The sequence below is a fragment of the Thermobia domestica genome, chromosome 2 (assembly GCF_964235325.1).
Source record: "Thermobia domestica chromosome 2, izTheDome1.hap1.1, whole genome shotgun sequence".
NCBI classification, from domain to species: Eukaryota; Metazoa; Arthropoda; class Insecta; order Zygentoma; family Lepismatidae; genus Thermobia; species Thermobia domestica.
The window spans coordinates 14,241,999-14,268,453 of NC_137455.1; the positions used below are offsets into that span (position 1 = coordinate 14,241,999).

Consider the following 26,455-nt stretch of genomic DNA (forward strand, 5'->3'; position numbering starts at 1 on the left):
TTTGAGCTTTTTCGTCCGGGTTTTTTTTGTTTTTCAAGTCAAGAGGCATTGTAGAAGACCTTACGTATGGTTTCACACCTTCCTGCGTCGAGACATAGGAGGTGATGACGTCATAATTCTCAAATATATATATATTTTCTTTTATTAAGCCTATGTTCATTATTTTTTGGCGGGCTTATTTTTGCACGTAGAAGATTGAAATTTTGCACAAACATTCACTCCACCGAGTAGTATTTAACAGATTTTTTTAAGATTTCTGCGTTAAAACAGGGGGGGATCCAGAGAGGGAAAAAGTTGAAAAAAGGGATATTTTTATCAAAAAATCCTTTTCTTCGGGATTTTCCCGTCTTAGATACATGGTGGAAACATGTGAATGGTACTACCTGAAAGGCAGTTCTATTCTGAAGAAAACGATGTGCAAACCATGATTCTAGGGTAATTAGGGATGTCTCAGGGAATTTTCAAAAATATCCCTCTGTATACGAGAATATGGTACATTGTCAGTATATATATATTTTTGGCAGGCTTACTTTTGCACCTAGAAGATTGAAATTGTGTATAAACATTCAGTCCACCTAGTAGTATTTATCAGATTTTTTTTCAGATCTCTGCGTTAAAACAGGGGGGTCCAGAGGGGCTAAAAGTTGAAAAAAGGGATATTTAGACCAAAAAAATCCCTTTCTTCGGGATTTTCCCGCCTTAGGTACATGATGGAGACACGTGAGTCGTACCGTCTGAAAGGCAGTTCTATTCTGAAGAGAATGATGGGCGAAACATGACCCTAGGGTAATTAGGGATGTGTCAGGGAATTTTTGTCAAAATATACTTCTGTATAGGGGAATATGGGACGTTGTCGGTATATATAATTTTTTGCGGGCCTATTTTTGCACCTAGAAGATTGAAATTATGCACAAACATTCAGTCCACCGAGTAGTATTTAACAGAATTTTTTTTCAGATTTCTGCGTTAAAACAGGGGGGAGCCAGAGGGGCTAAAATTTGAAAAAAGGGATATTTACACCCAAAAATTCCTTTTATCGGGATTTTCCCGCCTTAGATACATGATGGAGACATGTGAATGGTACCGCCTGAAAGGCAGTTCTATTCTGAAGAGAATGATTGGCAGATTGTAGTTCTAGGGTAAATAGAGATGTCTCAGGAAATTTTTTACCTGAGATCATGGTGTTTTGCGGTAATTTGGGGCATTGTGGGAATTCTTGATAAAATTTCTCCCGCCCTTAGTATTCAAGATATAAACTTGAAATTTAGCACACACATTCAGTATACCAAGTACTATTTACCAGATTTTTTTTGAGATCTCTACGTTCACACAGGGCCGTTCCAGAGGGGCCCAAAGTGTGGAAAAAAATTCCCCCCCTACGAAATTTTATATTTAAAATCATTTTCCCCTCTCCTGGTATATGATACGAGCATGCAAGTGGTACCATTTGAAAGCCAGCTCCATTCTGAAGAGAATGAGGTATGAACCATGATCCTAGGATAAATAGGGGTGAAGATATGGATTTGTTTGTAAACTCTTACGAAAACGCTTTAAATGGCGCCGTATAAAAGGGGCTGCGGCATTTAAATCCCTCCGTCGTTTAAAGGTTAATATGTGCTAAGAAAAAGAACTATTAATTTTTTTTTTATATATATATATATAAAAGAACCTTGCCTAAGGGACAAGAGAGACTTCGTAACTATTAGAAATATAATTAAGTGCGATAAAGAGGGAAGATGTAAGGAGGATACAGGCTGGCAAAAGGGAAGGACGGAAGCAGCCAAAGACGAGGGGAAAATTCAGTCATGTGGGTGAGAGGACACCTAACATTCATGTAAGACCTTTTTTTCCTAACCATGTCACTGTATTCAACTATTGTATTACTCATAATATGCATGGGGAACGTTAACAAACAATTACGATTTTCAATTTTATTGACAACAAATAACTATTTTACTTTCTTTTTCGTTCTTTCATTGCAGGATACTTGGAATCCTCATTCTCTTTCAAACCCCAACTCTCCATGCAACTTTGGATCCGCAAGGAGTAGAAGTAACGATTGGGTTAGATTTCTTAAGAATACACCAAGCAATTACATATACCTCCTTAGCACCCCTCATTTATACCTTTGATATCCCTGTTATTGAAACCAATCAAGTGAACATAGATTGCTCTCCTGTCAACGGCTCAAAATTTTGTTTACCTTTACTCCAGATCATACAAGCGGCTAATAACTTTTCCCAAGACTTAATGCAGGCCACATATAATTCGAAGTATGGGTTTATACCCAAACAAAATAAACAAAAAAGAGCATTACTTCCCTTCTTAGGTAGTTTTTTAAAATGGAGTACAGGAGTAGCCACTGAATCAGATCTAGCACGATTTCATTCCAATGAAGAAGAACTTAAGATACACGTTCAAAATCTGGAACAGAGAGAAATAACAGTGCATTACCAGTTGCAAAACGTGTCGAAACAAGTGTCCCGTTTGTCAAAAGAAACTAAGCAGGGATTCCAGGATGTTCAAACTACTTTTAACAGAATCATTCGGGATGAAAAAACTATCCAGCACGACATTCTTTCGAATCGGCAACAAATGATCTCTTTTTTCGAATTATTTTTTAACTTAGATACATTACTTTTGAATAGTGTCCATCATTTACTAGAAACAAGTATTTTTAATGACATTTATACGGCATGTAATGATAATAGGATCCCGCCTCAATTACTACCACTCACCATGCTGGAATCCGATCTTAAAAAACTAAATATCAAATTAGCCAAGAAAAATAAGCAAATTAACCCCTTATTCACATCTCATGCAGCTTATCAAATGATGGTGGCCTATTGTAACATTTCCCCATCGAAAGTATATCTCACCATCAATGTCCCGGTTATGCCCACAAATACACTTTATACGTTACACAAATTATTTGTATATCCTATTGGATTACCTAACGAAACATGTACACTGCATACAGATGTCAAATATGCATTATTTACAACATCCCGCACTATCTCCATGACAGAAGAAGCAATGCGGGATTGCAGTATCACTAGTAAACTATTCCTTTGCAAAGTACCCTCCATTTCACAACCTAATAACGACATAATGTCTACATAATTTTCGTTTTCCTAAGGTAACAGGCATATACAGGCAGGCCTGTCCTTTCATTTGTACACAAAATCAAACAGTCGTAATCACTCAATTCTCCAACAATGAATATATACTCACAAACCCACCGCATCCTTTAATAGTTGAAACCTCCCAAGGCATACAACATGAACTAATTACGCCAAAAACAAATACCATAAGACTAACTTTACCCTGCGAACATAAACTCTTCTCAAAGGGGACACTACTTATTACACAAGATGATCTATGTGGTACTAATGAAATCATTATGAGACACATCTTAATGCATCACGCGTTGTCAATCAATGATTCCCTTTTTCAGCTCACCCCAGACAGACTCTTTACATATAAGACAAATCTAACCAATATCCCATTTAATTTTACTGACACTATTTCCACAATAAACGCCATAGAAGCAACAGACAGACAATAATCCCTCCTGGAATAACTGGATACCTCCAGAGCTCACCGATCCTATAACCACTAGTTTAACGACACTTCAATTCCTTTTAACCGTAACTAATTCCATTTTCCTCTTCCGGTTATATAACAAATTTAAACAACTGCAAACAATGAGGTCCAGGTGACGAGCACCCGGAAATTTTCACCCCCAATGGGCGACAGTCTATCCCCCCTTCAGCGGACTGGAGGACTGGGTCATGCCATATTCTTGTGTTCATGGAAATTGTGATGCAGTGTAGAACATCGTTATACAGTGATACAGTGCGATGTTGTGAATGTGAATTGTGATTCCTATTCTCGTTTATTCCTTTATGAATTCCTTTTATTATTATTATTATTATTATTATTATTATTTTAAAAGCATGATTCACATTATTTTGAATCTAATACATTCTGTGACAGTGTTAAGTGGCTCACTGCCAGGACAGATTTTTGCAAGGAAAAGGATAAAACCGACACACACAAAAAGGTGTTGTTCGAGTTATGTACTGATACAGTGGGGGAATGTGTTGGGAAACAGATTTTGCAAGGAAAAAAAAATGGGTAAGATAATTTAATATGTGCTAAGAAAAAGAACTTTTTTTTTTAAATATAAAAGAACCTTGCCTAAGGGACAAGAGAGACTTCGTAATTATTAGAAATATAATTAAGTGTGATAAAGAGGAAAGATATAAGGAGGATACAGGCTGGCAAAAGGGAAGGACGGAAGCAGCCAAAGACGAGGGGAAAATTCAGTCATGTGGGTGAGAGGACACCTAACATTCATGTAAGATCTTTTTCTCTTTGTAAAATCTTAGTTGGAGAAGAATCTGAGCCAAGTAAGGTCTCTCGTGTATAATATTTTGTGATTACGAAATTTACTTTCTTTCAATGTAATTTTATTGTGTTTTTGCATTTTCATATAATCTCTCTCAGTGTTAATACAGTTTGCTTACTTAAGTATTCCTCCCGGTTCTTTTACTTGACTTCCATAGAGAAGAGATAAGAACAAATCCCCAATTGTTATATGACAGCGTAGGATACTGACTGCCGATACTCAAGAATGTCGAATGTAACATTTTTATTAATCAAGACATTGTAAAACAGCTATAGCTAGAATTGAAAATCCTTCATGCCAATTTTTGGATCCGAAAAGTAAAAAGTCGGAAAAATTTTAAATGCCAATGTCAATTTATCTAATGAGGGAGCAGGAAGGAATTTGAAACTTTGATCCTACATACTGACCCCATATCTGTGTTTAATAAAATGAATATGTTTGTATGGGTAAAAGCAATCGTCAGATAATTCTTATAGATTATAACGGATATATATAAAGGGTATAAATACTTATCTGTATTACTGTTTGCACGTCAATACTGTCAAGATGTGAATGCTTTGACAGGTGTACGTATGGTCATGTAAGATTCGTGAAAGTTGTAACAAACTAAAACAAGATAAGTTGCAGCTAGCTAGTCAGTCTGTTGTGAAACGCTGCAAGCGCACACGTGGCACTGCGTATTCCTGTGTACCTGCAGTTTGTTAAGCTTCATTGTTTGTACCATTACTACGAATATTACACGATATCATGGAGTGCTCTGTAGGTTGCTATATCAATGAAACCTCTAAAAAATAATTCTTAGGAACAGTCAGTTGTCAGGATAGCAGCAGATATAAGTAAAGCAGAACTTCTTTAAAAAGGTGTACTTGAAATAAATATCATTTGTACCCACCATAAAAAAAGTTTGGAAACTCATGTTGTGACCCATTTACATTACCAAAATGTTCAGAAAGAAAGAAAAAAAAACCGAGAACAGTGGAAATAAACATCAGCATGTCATTCCTGCTATAATAAACTGTCAAAGTGTGAAAAAAGTACTGCTAACAGTCACAATGGTGAACCTTTCACACCAATGGGAAACTGTACAATCTGTAAACAAAGCTGATAAAGCAATTGGGCTCTTTTCAATTAAGATTATGAAACTAAGTAATGAAGAAAAAACACGGCACAGAAATAAATCGAACAATGCACAATTTTGCAAATGCGACTCAATAAATTGAGTGAAATTTTCTATTTACAGTGCTAATTGGAGGAAAGAAGTGTGAGAAAAACAGACGAAACTGTAGAAAGACAAAGAATGGTTCCTGACGTGAATGTACTGAAAGGAAGAAAAACACAGTAAAGAAACTGGACTTGGTTTTGAATTTTTATATCATTGACAAAATAAGCAGTGTGTGTCCAAGAATGAGACACAAAATCTTAAAAGCTGACCAAAGCAAATCACTTTTAATAAATAATAGTGTTACAATTTCGGCAATGTAAAACCCTTTTAATAAATAATAGTGTCACAGCTTCGGCAATGTATCACTGCCGAAACTCTAACACTACTATTTATTAAAAGTGGTTTGCTTTGGTCATTAAGGCAAAGAAGTTCCAAAGCTAGAATGAACGGCATTTATACAACATCTGTTCGTGTGGGAGATGGAAGTAAGGAATTGAAACGAAAATAAAGATTTTGCCTCGGTAACGTGAAAGAATTACTAACAGAGAGTACAGAACACATTATAATGTTAATTATCTACTAACCTGAATGTTCCTTTCAATTGTATTGTTCTTTTCCTCAAATATTTCGAATGCACTGTTCGGGCATTCTTCAAGGTGACAAGACTTAAGTAGTTATTTTTGTAGTCTTCACATTGTTCATGTATTTCAACAGTGCCATAGTAAATATATTACACAGTATAATTATCTATACTTCTAGTTTGTTTTCCTGTCTCAATAAGTACAGTAACTTAAACACATAATTAATATATATGTTTGTAAGTTTTTTGAATCCAATGCACTAATATCAGAACTTGTATTTTTTGTTTTAGAAATCCTTGTTTCTTAAAATATCATCCATTCAACCGACCACTGCTCCAATTTACTGCAGTACTCTGTAGACAGGTCAAGACTGTTTCCAATTTGGTGATCATATACAAACCCTAAAAGCATTTTTTTTATATATAATTTGAACATTGTATCTAGATTCAAAACGGTAATAAACCCATTTCTAATCGTTACGTTTATTTTGATTAATGTAATGGTGTTAATAAGTTCCAGTACCTCTTCAAATTACCTTCCTCAATATTTAACAATGAAGTTTTAGTCCCTATGCAATACTTCGAATACGTATATTTCTTGGAGTAAAACTTCCACTTTTTGTACTAATTTAGAATTTTTAACTGTTTTGACAAATTTGGAATCGCTTCTTTACCTTCACAGGATTCCTTAATATGTTATTTTCATCTCTACCAATGTTTCCTTTTGTCATCTGAATATGAGTGGCATCATCTGATAAATGCCTGTGAAGAAAGCTCCATCCTGTGGTTTCAAGTACTTCTGATTTTACAGGCTTTTGGCTAATTTTGTAGTTTTGATGGCTGTATTAGAGATCTTTAATATTTTTTCATCGAAACATTATCCTACATTTATATATACTTTATGAGACACCAATATTTCTGCTTTAAGGTAGTACAAACAGCAACTACCTTTCGTAGTAACCATGCAGCAGCCTGTTTTCTATACCATTCCAAACCTTATTTTCACGCGCGGCAGTAAAGTAAAATAAGTCCAAATTCAAGATGGCCACCAAGATGAAAAGTCTGATAATCTTTCTTAGCACGTCATTAGCAAGTAAGCTTTGGTAAAAATGTTTATATATATATATATAAAAACCCTGATGGTTGAGCGATGATTTTGACATGTGATGTTTTCACATGGAATATGTCCCTGATAGAAAGTTTCCATTCGATTTCTACAACTTCTCTCAGAGGCTCTTGATCATATCTTTCATTAAACTTACTAACATATTCGTGAGAAGCAACAAAAGAATAAAACAAGTGCCATATACATCTGTTTCACATGGCAGACGAGGAAAATCACAGAAGTGGGGGGGGGGGGAGCAGTGAAATGATAGTAAAACAGTAACCCGATCTTAAACAGTAAAGTAAACAGTGAATTTCAGTCCCTATTTTTGGATAAACATACCTCTGAATAAACGTAAGTCAAACTGGGTAGAGAACTGCTTAACACATTGGCGTGGTACGCCATGGACCCTGGTAAAAATCTCGGTCCAGTCGCGCACTGTTTCACTCCATTAATGAATTTTAAGTACCAACATGATTTTAAATTGAACGAGATTAACGTCAGGAAAAAATGCTGATATATTGATCCAAAAAGTAAATTAGCCACCTTTTAGTTGGAACGTGTGTTAAGTTTACACTCCTTGCACAAGGGTTCTCTAAATTAAACGGGAGATGTAAGCCAGTGCTTGTAGATCAGGGTTGGCAAAAACCATGGTTTTTATTAAAAAAACCAAAAAAACCGGTTTTTTTGGTTTAAACCAGGTTTTTTTGGTTTAAACCAGGTTTTTATGGTTTAAATGATTTGCCCTATATATTCATATCATATATGGACAGAAATAAGTTTGTTTCGCCTTGATGTTATTATGCAATAACCGGGTTATGCTGGAAGGGGTCACATAAGCTTAAAGCGGAATAAAAACCGCTTCTCGAGTTACATCCCAGAGAAATTGTCCTCCATTTGAACTCAGAACCAGGACTAATTGGCCACAAATGCGATACGTCTGCCGACTCATTCACTCACGAATCCTGATAATAATAATAATAATAATAATAATAATAATAATAATAATAATAATAATAATAATAATAATAATAATAATAAAAGTCATACTGATCTTTACATGCTTCTTAATATAACTGTCAAGAGTCATTTCAGAAGGACAAAAAGATACAAGTGAAACCATTACACAGAATTACATATGAACAATTTCAAACTACTACGGAGTACAGAAGAACTAATTTAGTTCAAGTTAGTTAACAACGATTTTTATTGGTCCAAATTAAAGAAATACACCGACTTAATCTGCATATCAATAAGAAAAGTAATAAAGATACGAATTATTTGAGTCCACTTTGGCTCAAACTCATTTATACATAAATAGATAGCAAAGATACTTATTTCGCTAAATGCCTCTCGTGGGGTCTGTATGACCCCCCCCCCCCAACACACACACAAAAAGTACGGCATTTTCGATGTATTTTATCAATAGTAAACATTGGAACGAAACAATATTTAGAATTTTTCTTCGATTGCAATTACATAACAATAATAACAACAACTACAAAAAAATCACAAAATAAACTTGTAAAAATCACAAAGTAAACTTGTAAGTTGCTTTTGTAGTATAATCTTTTTGAGTAATGAATGGGGAATTTAGGTCTGAATATAATACGAATAATATACGGGAGTGAAACGTGATAACCCACAAATGTGTGTTCATCAAGATTTTACAAACACTTACACTTTTATGAACATTTTTTTGTTTTTTGGTTTAAACCAGTTGGTTTCTTTGAAAAAACCAGCTGGTTTAAACCTTGGTTTAAACCATGGTTTAAACCACCTTGGTTTAAACCAGCCAACCCTGTTGTAGATACTACAAATTCATCAACCGATGAAATACTTTGCAATACAAGGCCTACAAAAGCAACCAACAAAACACCTATGAAATGTTCATAGGTGCTTGTTCAGTCACCGTTCAAGTTAATTCTCAGCGAGATATTAATTTATCGTATTAAAATGCTTCATCATAATTGAATTTCCGATTCTGCCCGGGTTGAAGTATGTACAATGCCTTCTTTAAAAGTATTCATTCTAATACACTACAGGGCACGGTTGTTCAGTGGCAGAGCGATTACCTCTGGTGAATGGGGTCCTTGGTTCGATCCCACTTCACGCCAAGTGAGTTTCGTGGTGGACAAACACCGTGTGCGTAGGTTTTCTCGGGGTTCTTCCGTTTCCTCCTATTTCTTCATTCCATAATTTCATTCATTTAGGTTCATCATCGTCTCCTTTAGCCTAGCCGGCATAAGCGTCGGACGTAAAACTTAAACATTTTAATTCATTTCATTTCTAATACACTACATCACTCTCCGATTAACTTACACGGAACTATACTTTCACTCGAATACTGAAGGAAAAAATGTAAAGGAACTTAATGTAAAATGGCACTTTTGACCTTTTTATTTATTTTCCTTTGCAAACCGGAGCTCCTTTGGCTAAGCGGTTTGGTACGTGCCTTTGGCGTGGGAGACCCGGGTTTGATCCCCGGCGGAAGCTCATGTGGTTCGGTTTCCACGTTAATCAGTAAGTCCCGTCTCATATAGCCTCGCTCATACAAGGGATGTTAAAATAAACTCAACTCCTTTGCAAACCTCTGTTTCAATATTTCGAGTATTTTTCTCGAACACTATTCCTCAAGAATCGTAGCCAATATATTCGTCACACGTTTGATATATCAACCAGCGAAAATCTTGAAAATTAAACAAATTCAGACAGCAATTCGATCTTACTTATTTTAAACTCCCAATTATAATGAGGGCATCATCCACATAAGGTAAATAAAAGAATTTCACGATTTCCCCACACTACATTTCTATATAACTGTGGTAATGCAAATATATCTTACTGAGACTTATCCATATTTAAGTTTCATTCTTTACTCTTGTTATTCTCAAATATTTATTATCTTCATGTTTCATTTCATCCTTATTGAACATTATACATTTATATTGTATTACTATGAAGAAATAATACATGTTAATTATTGCCAACTCCTTTCTTTGACAAATGAGACAACCACTCCCGTTGAAACGAATTTTCAATTCACTGCTAACGCTTTATACGAAGACTTGGGGGCTTAGAATCCAATAGAATTTCGTAATTCTAATATATGTGTACCCTTAACTTTCGTTTTACTACCACGGCTTGTAACTGGTTAGACTTATGTTACATTTATCCTAGTTGTGCTTTGATACGGGTAGCTTAGGTTATCTTCGGTTGTAAGGTTTAGCTGAACTTTGTTAAGGGTAGCGGACGGTGCCAACTCAGTGGTAGATTACCCACCCCTGGTGTGGAGAGCAGATCCTCCTTGGGATGTCTGCATATTGTGTAGTATTGTAAGTAAATATATTTGAAAGAAATATATCCCAAATATTGATATATATACGGTATATATATATACGTATATTAATATATATACGGTATATATATATACGTATATTAATATATATACGGTATATATATATACGTACATTAATATATATACGGTATATATATATATATATATATATATATATATATATATATATATATATATACCGTATATATTAATACACAATAACACACTGAGCAATATGATAATATGTAAAAAAAAAAAAAAAAAAAAAAAAAAAAGTATCACGTAACACTTTCAACACAATAACTGTGTCTTCATCAGACTTCCACTCCTGATCATTATCACATAACCCTGCTCAGTGTGTTATTGTGTATTAGTACAAAATGGAAACAAGGCCTGATATTATATATATATATATATATGTGTGTGTGTGTAGGTATGTGTAATGGTAATGTAAACACAGGACAGACAATATGTTGCACTAACATATTCGTATCCTGATTCCTTGTAACTTCATATGCACTTGTGCAAACATGAAACGAAAGTTTAATCCACGACTTTTTATTTATATATTGTATGATCGAGCGTTTGAACGGATTGGTTTGAGATCTTACATTTGCCAGCAGAATGTTCTATAGCCGAATCCCTGTGTTAACAAACCTCACGTTTTAAGAATGAATGTTTTATTTAAGACTGCAAGTAGTTTAATAAATAAAGTATAACGATAAGAAATCAGTGTGTATCCAATAAACGGAAAGAACTGCTAGCAGAAAGACGAAAGTATCAGATTTTGAAAATTGGAAATAAGTGCAAGGATAATAGCGTATTAAGGTACGATCCCGATCCTGTGAATTGTTGACACGGATGCTTTTGGCAATCGAAATTAGAAAATATTCTTCACTTTTTTTGTAATTATTATTATTATTATTTTTAGACTCTTCTTGAGAGACGAGTTATTACCATAACTCATAGATTCGACGACTTTCCGTCCGTAAGATGAAAGGTAGAGTTGTAATCTTTGGATCATGGCAGTGACTACCCTCCGTCGAGACTAAGGGAAGTCTGTGTCAGGCATTGATTCCAGGTCAAATCTGAGTTGATTCTTCCACTCCACTATGGTGGCCATATACTGAGTTGTATTCGTACGTGAATAGCGACGATGTCCAAACTGCCTTTCAGGTACTACTGCAATTAGGAAACCAAGGAAAGAGGTCTCGGAAGGAAACTCATTATTGTCATAATTAAGTCGGCGTCAGATATACAGTAAAACGTGTAGTAGTGGCACTCCATCAGGTTGCTCTGGCAACCTAAAGTAGTAGTAGTAGAAGCAAGAAATGTTTTGGGCTACATGAGTACTATAAAAGGAAATCAAATTACATTTTTCTATAAACATTTTTTATGGGAAGTTGTAACTTAAATTACTTTCAATTAGTAAGGATTAGCCTTAAAATTGTTTCAATATTGGAATTGATTTAAAAGTTACAGTATGCGCCATAACCAAAATCAGCCGGTCCATGAGACCATATAGCTGGTTTTAAGCAAAATTGGTAACACACTACATTGTAAGATATAAAGAAGAGTAGGAAGGCCAGATAATAGGTAAGTTACATCTGACAGTTTCTTAACCTACTACGTTGCTCACTAACACTACAAATACCAATGACTGTCAGCAACTCCCTCCACAATCCTTTTTTGTTGTCTGTAAAACTGCAAAGTCGCTAACAGAACGAGACTACAGTGGTCAACCTTCTTACATCTATAGCAGTTCTTTTTGCTGCGAGATCTTCATCGGTACTACCACCGGTTATATGAATAAACCGGATCTACTCTAGGACAGCCCCTCTCCTTTTATAGAAGTTTTGAATATTTACCGGGCAGTAAGAAATTATTTACTCGTCTCGTATATTGTTACCGGATTAACTTCCACGGATAGCAGCCCCGAAATACAAAATTTACGGGAAAATGAACACAATCAGACGAAATGTCAGAATAAGAAAAAAAGTGAAGAATGGCATTTATAATCTTCCCCAACTCGTTTCATGGCTCCAGAACCGAGTGCCTTGTTTTTGTTTAAATTGTCATAAAAGTAGAAAACAACGAGCCCTGCGGGCTTCTAACCTCCTTCGTTCGCTCAGCTATATTTTATGAAGTAAGTAACACTGGAGATCTTATATGTAGAAGATTCGGGGAGAAGCTAAAAGATACTGACAGTGAATTGTCATCATTAAAGAAAGAACAAACAAGTAGTAATATAACGTTCAAAAGAAGCCTGTAGGTCTTATCCGGGGCAGCCATTTGCGGCAGTTGCCTTCGTATACACTAAAGTAACCTAACCTGCGGTCATATGTAAAGAAAAACTGTGAAGTTGTTTTGAATACTCACTGAACGTAGCATTATTATAAAAACGTGCACCATGTGATTTGTTATTTCCCCCTTTATGAGATTTATTAAACAGAATGGTCGCGGGAAGCAATTTACATTGTGGAAACACAGCATTACAATCATTTACTTCATAATAGATTTTTGCTGGTAAAAAGGAAAATGTAACGATCATAGCATATTAAATGCATTATTCTCGTACGAAATTATACAAACAAACTATACTTACAGCAATCTTTTCCGGATACAGATTAAGAATAATCCGTCAAATTAAAAAAAAAAAAAAAAAAAAAAAAAAACTTTTACTTTTATTGCTTTAAATGATTTCCTAATCCGATCTGGACTGTTATTACCCTGATGTGCTGCAAATAACTGAGTCAGATTATAACAAGTGTGCAATCTGATATCACGTGCTATTGTAGTGCCTGCTATCCAATTAAATGCTTATTATTTCATCAAGAAATTCACTCGTACTGTTTTAAAAGTTTTCTTACGGTAGGGTTTGAATTCTTTTACCGAGATTCACTTTACCAGGGCTTCCTCTTACGGATATAAATAAGCTTCGGGCGTATGTCATAACATCGACCGTGTAAAAAGCACAAAGCAACTTGTGCTAGATGGCCAATAAAAGATAGAATGCTATCTAACCGAGTCATAGCAGGATGGATCACGTGGCAATGCGTCCGCTGAAAGCAGGCTCGTTAACGACGGAAGATATGCGCAAAAACGAGGACAGTGCAAGAAAACACTTGGTATTACATAAAATTACATTGATTACAGCATTTGTAACTCTAGACTTGTAAACATCAGTATTTTCCTGTATAGTGCAGAAATACACCAGCAGTAGAAAGGGGGGCATTTATTCCGAAGTTGGGCGTCCGCTTTCGCCAGGTTTTTTCGCTGTTATCTCCCTTCCATATTTTCTGCAATTTGTTATTAGGTTCATTAATCCGTGCTCTTCACAAACTTTTAAAAGATTTTGCTCGTTATCAACGTATTGCTTCATAAATCTTAAAACTGTTAGTTCATTGCCCTTGTACATTCGCCATGTTAATAACATAAATGCTCGTTTTTTTTCCTACAATGCAACTGTTCAGTTACCTTGCGCCAAGTAGTTCCCTCCGCTCGCCGTATAGTCCCATGTTTATAACCGCTTATATATAACAAACAGATTTTTCGAGACTCTTATATATTATCAAGCACACAAACGATCAAATTATACATATCCTTCCTGTAAATTTTAAAAATTTTGCTGCAAACGGACGCCCAACTTTGGAACTTAACCCGAAAGGGGTATGTTACACAGTCGTCTTTAAAATGCATTCATTGAAGTTAATCCTAATACAGGCCGTAGCCCTTGTAATGGTTTCACACTTGTAAACATGAAATACTAGTTTCCTACATTATACAAAATCTCCGCCATGGAATCTACGTACAAGTTTACTTTTGGCGCACTACTAGAAACAATTGTTGAAAAATTATAATTCTTTCACTAATTTCCTTCTTATTGTTCCCTAAAAGTTTTCACTGGATGACGTGAAAATATCTCATTTGACCTAGATAAAATTTGAAGGGGGTACCAGAAGCAATTTTTTTTTTTTTTTACGATTTGCGTATAAATACAGCTTCCGGATATGTAGCATAAAAACTACAGTGTAAGAAAACAAATATGATAAATGACCATTAAAAACATGAATGTTACCTAACCGAGTTAGTGCACGGCGAAATGGGCACGGCCAGTACGGGGCTGGTCTGAAGGGTGCAGGCGAATCAGCGAAGGTGAGTACGCGCCCATGAAAAGGTAGTGAAAAGTATTAGGATTTGGCAATTATACGAGTTTCAATAGCACCTCTCATGTCTTTTCATGCGAAGTATGGAAATGTACCTGTAAATATTCCAAAATGTCGTGCGCCAAAACTACACCTGCACCTTACTCTACACGTCCTCTCTTTCATGTGCTCTTACTCATTTTGACCGTAAAATTACCATTTCTTTTATGACAAACTATTCGTAATCAGAAATCTTTTGTTGGTTTTATTGGAAGACCCTAAAATAGCTACCAAATAACAGTTATTATTACAAGTGTGCATGTTAAACCTTCAGTGCCGCAGTATTTATCCTAAGATCAAGAGAGAGAGAGAGAGTTCTGGTTAAGTAAGAGTGTATTTCGAAGAGGCAAGAAACAAACGTTTACAAACAAAAGGGAACTACCAAAAACCAATGCCGAATGTGATACTCAAATGTTATCTTTTGTTCTTTACGAACAAGAATAACATCAAAAACATTAACTGGATCAAACCTGTTGCGACAAGAATCATATAATATTAACAGTAATCATCGTATGTTCAAAATCAACGACGAAATCATTTAAACACTCCCGAATCACCCGCACTGAAGTACAAACACAATACGAAACCGAACTAAGGAAAGACGTGACAACTGAACCGAACCACGAACCAAGTTGCCAGATCTGACGGTTAAAAAGTAACGAGATTGTGGTCCAAAAGTAGTGGATTTGAACTATGTGTAGGCCAAATATAAAAATGAAGGGCCCTATGCAGAGTCGTTTTTACGTGCGATTAGAGTCATACTAAAAGCCGTACTACTGCAGGAAACATATGTTAGTCGAACTCTTTAATATGGTACTAATCACACGTCAGAACGACTCTGCATAAGGCCCGAAATGGGTAATAGTATACATGAGAACACCCTGTCTTCCGTGCGCGAGGATACTTCATATTATATATTTATACGTTACCAAATCACTGCGTTGTCTTCATTATATGTGCTTAACATTCTATTTTTACTTTCTAGAATAAATTTTGTTGATTTCGATTCGAAAAATGTTAAATAGTTTTAAATTTATATCATGATGCAGACCAAAATCCTTGTTGCATATAATGTAATGCGCTATAGCATATAAAGTACAAGGGCAAATAGGTACGTTCTTTTTTATTTTCGTATCAGTGGATAAGCAAATGAAAGTGGGTTTGTTACCCCCTTTCTAAGTTCGTAGATACTCAATGAATAATCCCTAAAAGTATGAGCGTCCAGCTTCTTCTGGAACTCAGACGGTCTTACGTATACTGTATCCCCGAAAGGTATTGTAATTATACAATCTTACTAATCATCTAATCATATTATATATATAATCAATTTCATGGAAACACCTAAGTTGGAAATGCATGTTGTCTGTGTTGCCAACGGTCAGGTGGCGACCGCAGTGCCGGACTGTTGACGGTGGTGTGTTAGAGGCAAACCCCGAGGAGTAGTAGAACTTGTTAAGGGAAGGAATTGCATTAAAAGGTGCAGATTAACTTTACGAGAGCTGAAGATCGGAGTCCACATTTTTTTTTAGCTTGTCAATTCTTTTCTCAATGTTTGGTCAACAGCACCGAAATATTTGAGTGATACTTTGGAATCAAACCCCAGCTCCTCCGTGGCTAAGCGGTTAGCGTATGCACCTTTGGCGTGGGAGGCCCGGGTTCTATTCCCGGCGGGAGCTCATGTGGTTCAGATTCCACTTTATAATCAGCGGGTCCACGTCTCATATAGCCCTGCTGCTGAACGGGACGTTAAACTCAAAATCCACTCCGGAATCAAATGCTGGACGAATTTTGGCTCAAGGAAATGGGATATTATAGGGAAAAGGTATGATAATCTTGTTTTATTTCGATAGAGTAACGTTATCAGTGGGAATATTCTAATGGAGATTTTAAATCATGGAAGAACGAACTAAGATAGAAGACTTATCTGTATATGAATCAGATCAGAGTAAAAACTGAAAATAGAAGATAAAAATGCTCTCTCTTCTTGAAAGAACTTGTACAAAAATAAAGTTCAAAGAGGATAAATGTATACGACTCTAGACGTTATGTCTCTTGGCGAATAGAGAAGAATCAATTGTAATTAGGAATACATTGTAATTAGAACATGCGGTGAATATGAAATGATAATAAACGAAGAAATAGTTATTGAAAACAAAGTAAGAAGAATCACCGCAATGCCTCAGTAGTCTACCAACTGAATACCCGTGTATGTAAATGTACTTTACATTTTATTCCAACATCAAATATGAGTTTTAGTTTTATTATTATTATTATTTATTTATTTAATCAAACCAACATCCGTGTCGTATCAACTGCATTGCATATAGTCATGGCACATAAAAATAAGTACTTACATAAGAATATTATATTTATCTTGGAAGCTAATAATGTTGCTAGACGAGATGGCATTTTCACGAGAGGAGACAGCTAAAATCTCGTATTTTCTTGTCTCGTGGCAACACTAGAAACAAATTCAGGACATTTGACATTATAGCAGTGAGCTACTACACCTGTTTGATTTCATATTTCACATATTATTTTGTTATTTTGTCGTCATAATATATTACGTGCTTGCTACTATAATGCACTGTATATAATGTGATTTTATATATTTTAAAGTTGGAAAACAAGTCTTCATACGAGAAAGAAATATAGACAAATGTCGAAAAGATTCATATCAACAATACATCTATATAAATTACTACGATTACAGAAAACTATGTGTATAAACTTTGTTCTCAGAATATACTGGTTTTGACTCCACAGATTCTCAAATCCAAATTATTAATTTTGACGAAGTCACATTATGCAAAAAGAATATATTCCATTTACCAAAGACGTACGACATATAACACAATAATGTATCCTGAAAGTACCGGCTTCTTGTTCTAGTCGCCCATGTCAAAAGCAATGATGCAAGATCTATCTATCTATCTACAAGCTAAAGTAAAGCAAAAATGTCATATGGTGGTTTGCCCTCCGGGGCCTCCTTCAATCGCTATGGGTAATCAAAATTTAGAATGTGACAACATCGCAAATTACTTTGGAGCAATTAGCATCAACGGCGCCAACTTTCCAAACTTTATGTGTGTGCATATCAGTGACGGAAGGTGCTAGTCTATATGTTTTCAGAGAAGTCTCGATATTTGATTCATTTGTTTTTAGTTAAAATCTTCTATGAACACTGTCATAAAGGGCTGTACTGCGATAAAGTAAAATACACCGGTACTATAAGAATGAGTTGGGACTGCCCTAGCTCAGTCGGTAACACGGCTGCATTAATTGCAAGAGAAACGGGATCAAATCTGGGTCCAAATAAAAATCATGTGGGTGCCCCGCACCCACAAGATTTATTTGTGTGGGTGCTGGAGCCCCGGAGAACCCACGTAGTCGGCGCTCATGATTAGAATCACTCTACAAATACAACAGCAGTTGAATCGATTGCTACACTAATAAGTGATGCTAGTGTTAATCAATATCGACTTCAGCTGCCATCTGGAAAGAATCGATATAACTATTTGATAGATTGGTAAACCTAATCTATGGTACTTTATTTGCGACGTTCCCACATAGTGCAATTTGTGTCCCAAGACGAGGACTCGAAAGGATTATATATATATATATATATATATATATATATATATATATATATATATATATATATATATATATATATATATATATATCCATCCAGTGTATATCTCAGCGTCCTTTGAATCCACGACTCTATATATATAAAGTTTGATCATTGTCATAGTTCGGAGATTTTTCCTGTTTTGTGAATGGAAATCTGTTTACAAAGAAGTACGCGGGAACCACTTGTGTCCGCTCCCGGATCCCTTTATTACTACGAAATGAGCTTACCACTCATCCACCAGAAGTAATAAAGGGGCATTATTACATGCCTACCTAAATGCATATGTCTTATTTATATACGAATTATAATACGAGAGTGCACAATATATAATCTACCGAAATTTATTTTGATCATACGAAAAATCTAGTTTGTGATACTTTACCTATGAAAAGTTATCATCCATGCCCTACGTTTCGCTGACAGTTTCCTGCTCTTGTGCACTGATTTCCGCACTAGGTTTTTCTTGTTCCCCATTTGCACTATGATCAAAAGTTGGGAATTTTCAAGGGTACACAATTACCCTTCACTTATGTCGTGAACAAATATTCAATTTGTAAACTTACTTCTTCTCATTCTCTAATAAACGTTTACTCTTTCAATTTGTACGTACGCTTGCCTAACAGACAAACTTACACAGGATCCCAACAGAGCTCAAGTGTGGTGTGTCTGCTGTGAAACAGATCAGTTCTAGGGGCTTTTAGAGTGGAATTCTAGAAACGCTGTAGGGGGATCATCCCGCCCCGCCTGAGACAAAAGAAAATCTGGCAGCACAAAACTGATTCACAGTAGTTGCAAGGAGGCACAACAAAGCCCTGAATAACTTGTGTATTTTTCATTCTTTCATTTTCTGAACAATAACGTTTACCGACGACCTGTTAGCGCCCACCATCAAAGGAAGTTTAATCGGAATTGGCCCAGATCGTTTGATCAGGAATAATTATCGTTTGATCCCAAAACATACTGACATACTACATATAGCTTTGCAAGGGGCTTATTATTAGCCCTTGATATCGTTTTATTGGCGATCAAACGCGGTCAAACGACGATGAAACGATCTGGCTCAATTCCGATCAATTTTGCTTTCATGGGTACTAACAAATTTGTTAGCCATCCTACATTACATATCAGTACGCTTGGCGATCAAACGCTAATTATTGGCGATCAAATGACTATCCAACGACTTGGGCCAATTCCGATCTATACTGCTTCCATCGGGAGAAGGGGGCATATTGGGCCTTATGCGAGAGTCGTTTTGACGTATGATTAGCGTCACACTAAAGGCCTGACTACAGCAGGAAACATATGTTAGTCGAACTCTTCAGTATGACACTAATCACTCTTCACAATGACTGCATAAGGCCCATTATAATTAAGCTTGAGATTCTTAGGTTTGATCCTATTTTATTTCTGTGTAATTAATGGAGAAATTTTATCTTTCCTTTTTCAGTAAGAAAAAAATTAATTTTCTAGGGTCTAATATGCCCTAATTCAAGGGTTAGATCCTAAAATACTCTAAATCAGCTTTTAAGACCTATGTCGTTGGTTTCTGCGAAGCCCTGGTCTGTTGTCCACCCCTTGTGACAATTTTCATGATAACACGAAGCATATATGTTAAGGTAAAAGGTCGTAACGCTCAAAAAATGGAACATGTGTTTTTTTGTCTTATTCAGCTCACTATAGGCAAAGCTGTAGCCAAGGGCGGGGAGCGGGTGTGGCGCCCGCCCCGGGCACTGATAGCAAGGGGCGCCAAAAGAGCAAGGAGAAAGAAAAAGTGTTGGATATGAGTAAAAGACGCGTCGCTCCCAGAAAGTATTCGCACCCCATTAAGTCAATATTGTTGTCAGTTTTCAATGAAATACGTAAATTTCTTAAAAATTTTCTTGCACGCAATCAGTAGTGTAGCGTGGTATTCCGAAATGGGGATGCCAAAGTTAGTCACTTGTCTGATACAATACAATGCATTACATGTTCAATGTGTATTCTCCTTAACAAGTGAAAAGATTCATTATGCAGCAAATGTTGTTCCGATGACTCATGTTTTATAGCTTTCTTCATGAAATTACCCAAATCAGAAATACCATTTGAACACCACTCTTACTTATTTGCCCTAAACATAATGCAGACGAAACATAACATTTTATTCCCTAAAGAACACCCAGAAAGCCAACAAAAAGTATCATCATACCACGAAGACTGAAATATTCGCGACCGATTGCTAATTGTTGTTTTTATGGAAAGCTTTGGGGTAGGTCGTATCCCTTTCAGAGAGCAGCGCTGCTCGTAAGTCAACCGAGATAGGGTAGTTGTTAACAAAAAATCAATTAAATTTGTGTCTGGTACTGTTATCGTAGTCATCATTTGCTAAAAGTTAGTAAGTTACTATACCTTGTTGCAGCCGAACACTTTCCACAGCTCTTAGTTATAAATGTAATCTTCTTCATATACAATAAAACAAATATTCATTTCAAATCACAACACAAAAGAAACTTTATACCGCCAATTTTTCTTGACCACCAACGATCAATGTTGCTAATCAAAAGCATAAATCTAGTACAGAACGCGAGGGCATAGCCAGAGAGGTGAGCCAATAATTTATCAAAAAAAAAGGGGGGGATTGTAAAGCCATGTTCATGAAACAACTTGCAGAAGCTTTATATTTAGCACGACATAATTTGTAACCATCCCATACGATTACACAACACAAATAGAAGATTAACAGGCTGAGTCTGCTCATTAAGGTCCGCAACCAGCCATTAAAGTTTAGGAGAGAGGCACAAATATGCTAGGGGTCCAATCGTCACAATTCTGGATCTCTTTTATCAATAACTACTCTTAATAATTAGGAGGCCAAAACATTTAGGGGACCAGGCGAGGAGAAGGTATCAAGTTACGTGCAACATCAAATATTACTTATAACATCACTTTTATAAAGCGAAATATCTAACCTGGATACTGTTTTTCGCTTCTCCTGCAAAATGCACATAACAGGTTTTGAATTGCCGACGACGATTGAAGATACAAATAGAAAGCATAAGGTTCTTCAATACCTCTAAGTAGTTTGAAGCTGAGCCATTAGATGGCGCAACCCTCGTCCAATAGAAGTAGTAGAAAATTAAAAAAAGATTGAAACACAATAACTACTTTACTTCAAGCAATAATAAAACCAAACTTAGAACATTATCGTACCTCAACATTATCTAGTGCATTATCCGTGCAAAATTTTGATTTAGTCATTATTTCTATTGTTACAACCATTCATTGTTGAAAACGCGGAACACGATATCTCAGTCAGTAATTCACCAATGGATCTCAAATCACGCAGATATATGTACTAGTACAATATCTAGTGCATTATCCTTGCAAAATTTTGATTTAGTCATTATTTCCATTGTTGTGAGCACTCCATTGTTGAAAACGTTGGGCACGATATCTCGGTCAGTAATTCACCAATGGATCTCAAATCACGCAGACGTATGCACTAATACATCATCTAGTGCATTATCCGTGCAAAATTTTGATTTCCTAATTTTTTCCATTGTTGTGAGCACTCCATTGTTGAAAACGCTGGGCACGATATCTCAGTCAGTAATCCACCAATAGATGTCAAATCACGCAGACATAAGTACTAATACAACGTCTAGTCCATTACCCGTGCAAAATTTGGATTTCCTTATTATTTACATTGTTGTGAGCACTCCATTGTTGAAAACGCTGGGCACGATATCTCGGTCAGTAATTCACCAATGGATCTCAAATCACGCAGACGTATGCACTAATACAAAGTCTAGTCCATTACCCGTGCAAAATTTGGATTTCCTAATTATTTTCATTGTTACAACCATTCATTGTTGAAAACGCGGAACACGATATCTCAGTCAGTAATTCACCAATGGATGTAAATCACGCAGACATATGTACTAATACAACAACTAGTGCATTATCCGTGTAAAATTTTGATTTCCTAATTATTTCCATTGTTGCGAGCATTCCATTGTTGAAAACGTTGGACACGATATCTCAGTCTGTAATTCACCAATGGACCTCAAACCGCGACGACGTATGTACTGATACAACATCTAGTGCATTATCCGTGCCAAATTTTGATTTCTTATTTATTTCCACTGTTGTAAGCACTCCATTGTTGAAAACGATGGACACGATATCTCAGTCAATAATTCACCAATGGATCTCAAATCACGCAGTTGTATTTAATAATACAACATTTAGTGCATTATCAGTGTAAAATTTTGATTTCCTAATTATATCCATTGTTGTGAGCACTCTATTGTTGAAAACGCTGAACATGATATCTGTCAGTAATCAATCAATGGATCTCAAATGGCGCAGACATATGTACTAATACAACATTTGGAGCATTATCCTTAAAAATTTTTTATTTATTTATTCCCATTGTTATGAGCACCCCATCGTTTAAAACGCTGAACACGATATCTCAGTAATTCACCAATGGATCTCAAATCACGAAGACGTATGCACTAATACATCATCTTATGCATTATCCGTATAAAATTTTGATTTCTTATTTATTTCCATTTTTGTGAGCACTGCATTGTTGAAAACGGTGGCCGCGATATCTCAGTCAGTAATTCACCAATGGACCTGAAATCACGCAGATGTATGTACTAATACAACATCTAGTGCATTATCCGTGTAAAATTTTGATTTCTTATTTATTACCATTGTTATGAGCACTCCATTGTTGAAAACGCTGGACACGATATCTCAGTCAATAATTCAGCAATGGATCTTAAATCATACAGACGTATGTATTAATACAACATCTAGTGCATTATCCGTGCAAAATTTTGATTTCCTAATTATTTCCATTGTTGTGAGTACTCCATTGTTGAAAACGCTGGACACGTTATCTCAGTCAATAATTCACTAATGGATATCAAATCGCGCAGATTTATGTACTAGTACAATGTCTAGAACGTTACCAATGGAAAATTTTGATTTGGTAATTGTTTCCATTGTGAGCATTCCATTATTGAAAACGGTGGGCACGATATCTCTGTAAGTAATTCGCGAATGGATGACAAATCACGCAGATGTATGTACAATATCTAGTGCATTACCCATACAACATTTTGATTTCCCCATTATTTCCATTGCTGTCTTCATTTCATTGTTAAAAATAAGATCCACGATGTCTCGGTTGTAAAATAATTAATTAGTATCTACTTACGCAGACTCATGTACTAGTATAATATTTAATGCATGATATACGAAAGAAATGTATTTTCGTAATTTTTTTCATTGTTGTTAGGATTCCATTTTTTGCATTGTTGTGATAATTCCTTTGTTAAAAAGGCGGGCTATGTTATAAAATGCTGCCACACTACACACGTCAATATACTTGCTATATCTACTGCATGGTTCATACGAAATTGCGATTACTTAATTATTACCATTGTGAGAAGTTCTATCGTTGAAAATGAACTATATTTTCGCTGACAATTTATCAAAAGTTACCGTATATATGCGCTTATCCTACTACAATATCTATTGCATTATTAATACGAAATTGTGAAGTTCATTTTCGTAGACACTTCATTGTTGAAAACGAAAACCGCGGTATCTCCATCATAAATTTACCAAATGCTGCCAAATAACGCATGCGCGTTTATTATACTATTTGGTGCATGCAGTGGCGTAGGGAAATAAGGCTCAGCGGGGCCTCCTCCTCAAAGAGTTCCGACAATGTACCGTAGATGCGGGCTACTTGGACCCAATTTTGCAACAAATTCGTTCTTTCGGCCTATTTTCATCCACGAAAACTCGAAAGTTATTGTCATAACCCATATTAAGTGGAACTACAGGCTTTATTGCACACATCGAGGACAGTTTTAGTTATATATATTGAAAACAAAGCACAGGCGATTATTGTAAAAAATGGGTCCAAGTAAGACTCGCGTTCGGGCTACTTGAACCCACCCCCATATTTTGCTACAGAAAACCATTGAAATCTGCTCTGAGACTAAGTAGGACGTAGGTGTTCCAAGAACAACAGTTTTTCTTTACTGCAAACCACAAAGAGAACATGTTAAGAGGTACTATCAAATGAAGGGTAAGGGGAAAAAACAAGGAATGTCCATGCATGTGCTTTACCGGGTGCTTTGTCCTATCTGTTGGTGACTCTTGGTACTATTTGATTGTATATGCCATGCACGCGTAGATGTAGAAATATCCATGTAAAAAGGGACGAAAGATTTAAGAACCCTATTCTTTGTACGTGATTTTCAATATTAAAATGCCGTTTTCTCAAAAATGTAATTTTGTGATATTCCTTCTTTTTTCCCCTTCCCCTTCAAATATAATGATTGTAATAGCTGATGATGTTTTCTTCTGCAGCTGCACGAGCCCTATCTATATTAGCAGCGAATCTAGTCGTTGACTGGAGGTGCATTTTCTAAAATAACTTCACTCAATCTCGACTGGGAAGATTGTCTTAGAAAGCAATGACAGTTCTCCCATGCATGGCAAAATAGGACTTCACAATAAATCTGAAATCAAGTTAATAAACGAGGAATCCGAAATCACAAACTTTATCAAGATGACTCGCGAAGGCTAATTCTTCTTCTTCAGTGAACACTTTCAGATGGCCCGGATTCTGCCTTGACCTATTCTTTAATCTTCTTTCTATGGTGGAACGACTTATCTTGAAGTGAGCTTCTGTTTCTTTTTGTGACATTTTCCCCGATTGAATTGCTGGTAAACATTCTTCAAGCTGATATGAAAAATCAGCATATTTTCGACCTGCAGGCAATCTTTTATATTGATGTACCATTTTGTACCGGTATCCTCAAGGAAACAATGAAAAGTCCTTACTTGTGTAACACGTGACAACATACCTTTATTTTTCATTGATAAATATAACAAAGGATGGGGTGGGATAAAAATAACAAAAGATGTGGGACAAAATATCCATGTTTTTCAGGTCATATGTACACACTTCATATACTGTATAATGCAATTACGCACACATCTTATTGTATATGAGAAAGTTTACCATGTCAGTTTCATTAACCTATATGTAACTACTTATGTGTTTACTTAGCATTGGTTCCACTTCCTTGCAAATAGTGTCCACACATAAAAGTTTGGCGCTCAATAAATACACTCTTTTCGTCAACGACCTTTCTCAACAATGCTGCTCAATCGTAGCCTACCACAGAACTAGTTTCAATGTGTGTACGCCTGCATTATGATCCCATCTAACGGATCTAACTCTGAACTCACTAATTATTGCATTGCATATGGGACTTTAAACGAGTTTTTGGTATGGGTCCAAGTAGCCCCTTAAAGGTCCAAGTAGCCCGCAATTACGGTACTTTGATATTTTGATGTTTGTAATTGTGGTATATATTTTTATGTTGGTAATTTTTGTGTAAATACGGTACTAAGGACCCCCACCACATACACACACACAAACATCCTAGCTACGCTACTGAGTACACGATCCACATGGAATTTCGATTACTTCATTATGCGACAGAGACACCTTAAATATTATAAAAACAATATGAAAATCTAAAGATATACCACAATGACTTGACACTTACTCTTCCGTTCCAGGCGCTGCTATCGGCTGAAGGAATTCCACTCCCTTTCGCTAAGATTCTTTCGCTTAGCAACAGCGGGACCCTTATTGGCTCAACGCGTGGGTGTGTCGGGTGTGTGCTTTAGTTCGCATTTTTGCCACGGCTCAAGACATTTTGGCAGCACAATAACATTATATCGGAGTGTTCCCTCGCTCCTACCCTCAAATAAAATATATGACGCTAGTGTGTGCAGACAGTTGTTTGACATGTTTTCGACAAATTGTCTTTTACTGTTATAGAGGTGTTCTGTTCATAGCAAGGTGACCAGAAGTTTTACTTTCAAAAACGGGACGCATACGAATCGGCGACGAGGGGGTGGGGGTGGGGGGTGACTTCCACATTGTATTTTGGGATTCAGCAGTGTTTTCAATTTACAAAATACACAAGTAA

At 36.0% G+C, this 26,455-nt stretch overlaps 1 protein-coding gene across 25 annotated transcripts in view; it reads right to left on the minus strand.

Annotated features, from left to right (window-relative positions):
• Window positions 1-26,455, minus strand: part of LOC145670271 (uncharacterized) — a 312,108-nt gene that overhangs the window by 147,569 nt on the left and 138,084 nt on the right. For 7 of the 25 annotated variants that reach the window (XM_081739036.1, XM_081738984.1, XM_081738916.1 and 4 more), the window contains exon 1: window positions 15,274-15,421. The exons of 12 other annotated variants lie outside the window; for them this stretch is intronic. Coding sequence is in view for 2 of the 13 variants with exons in the window: in XM_081739018.1 (XP_081595144.1) it covers window positions 18,823-18,914 (92 nt within the window). In the remaining 11 variants the exon portion in view is untranslated. Of the gene's footprint in view, window positions 1-15,273; window positions 15,427-18,822; window positions 18,930-26,455 lie in introns of those variants that run through there. 6 more of the 25 variants (XM_081739018.1, XM_081738847.1, XM_081739001.1 and 3 more) reach the window with 6 other exon arrangements.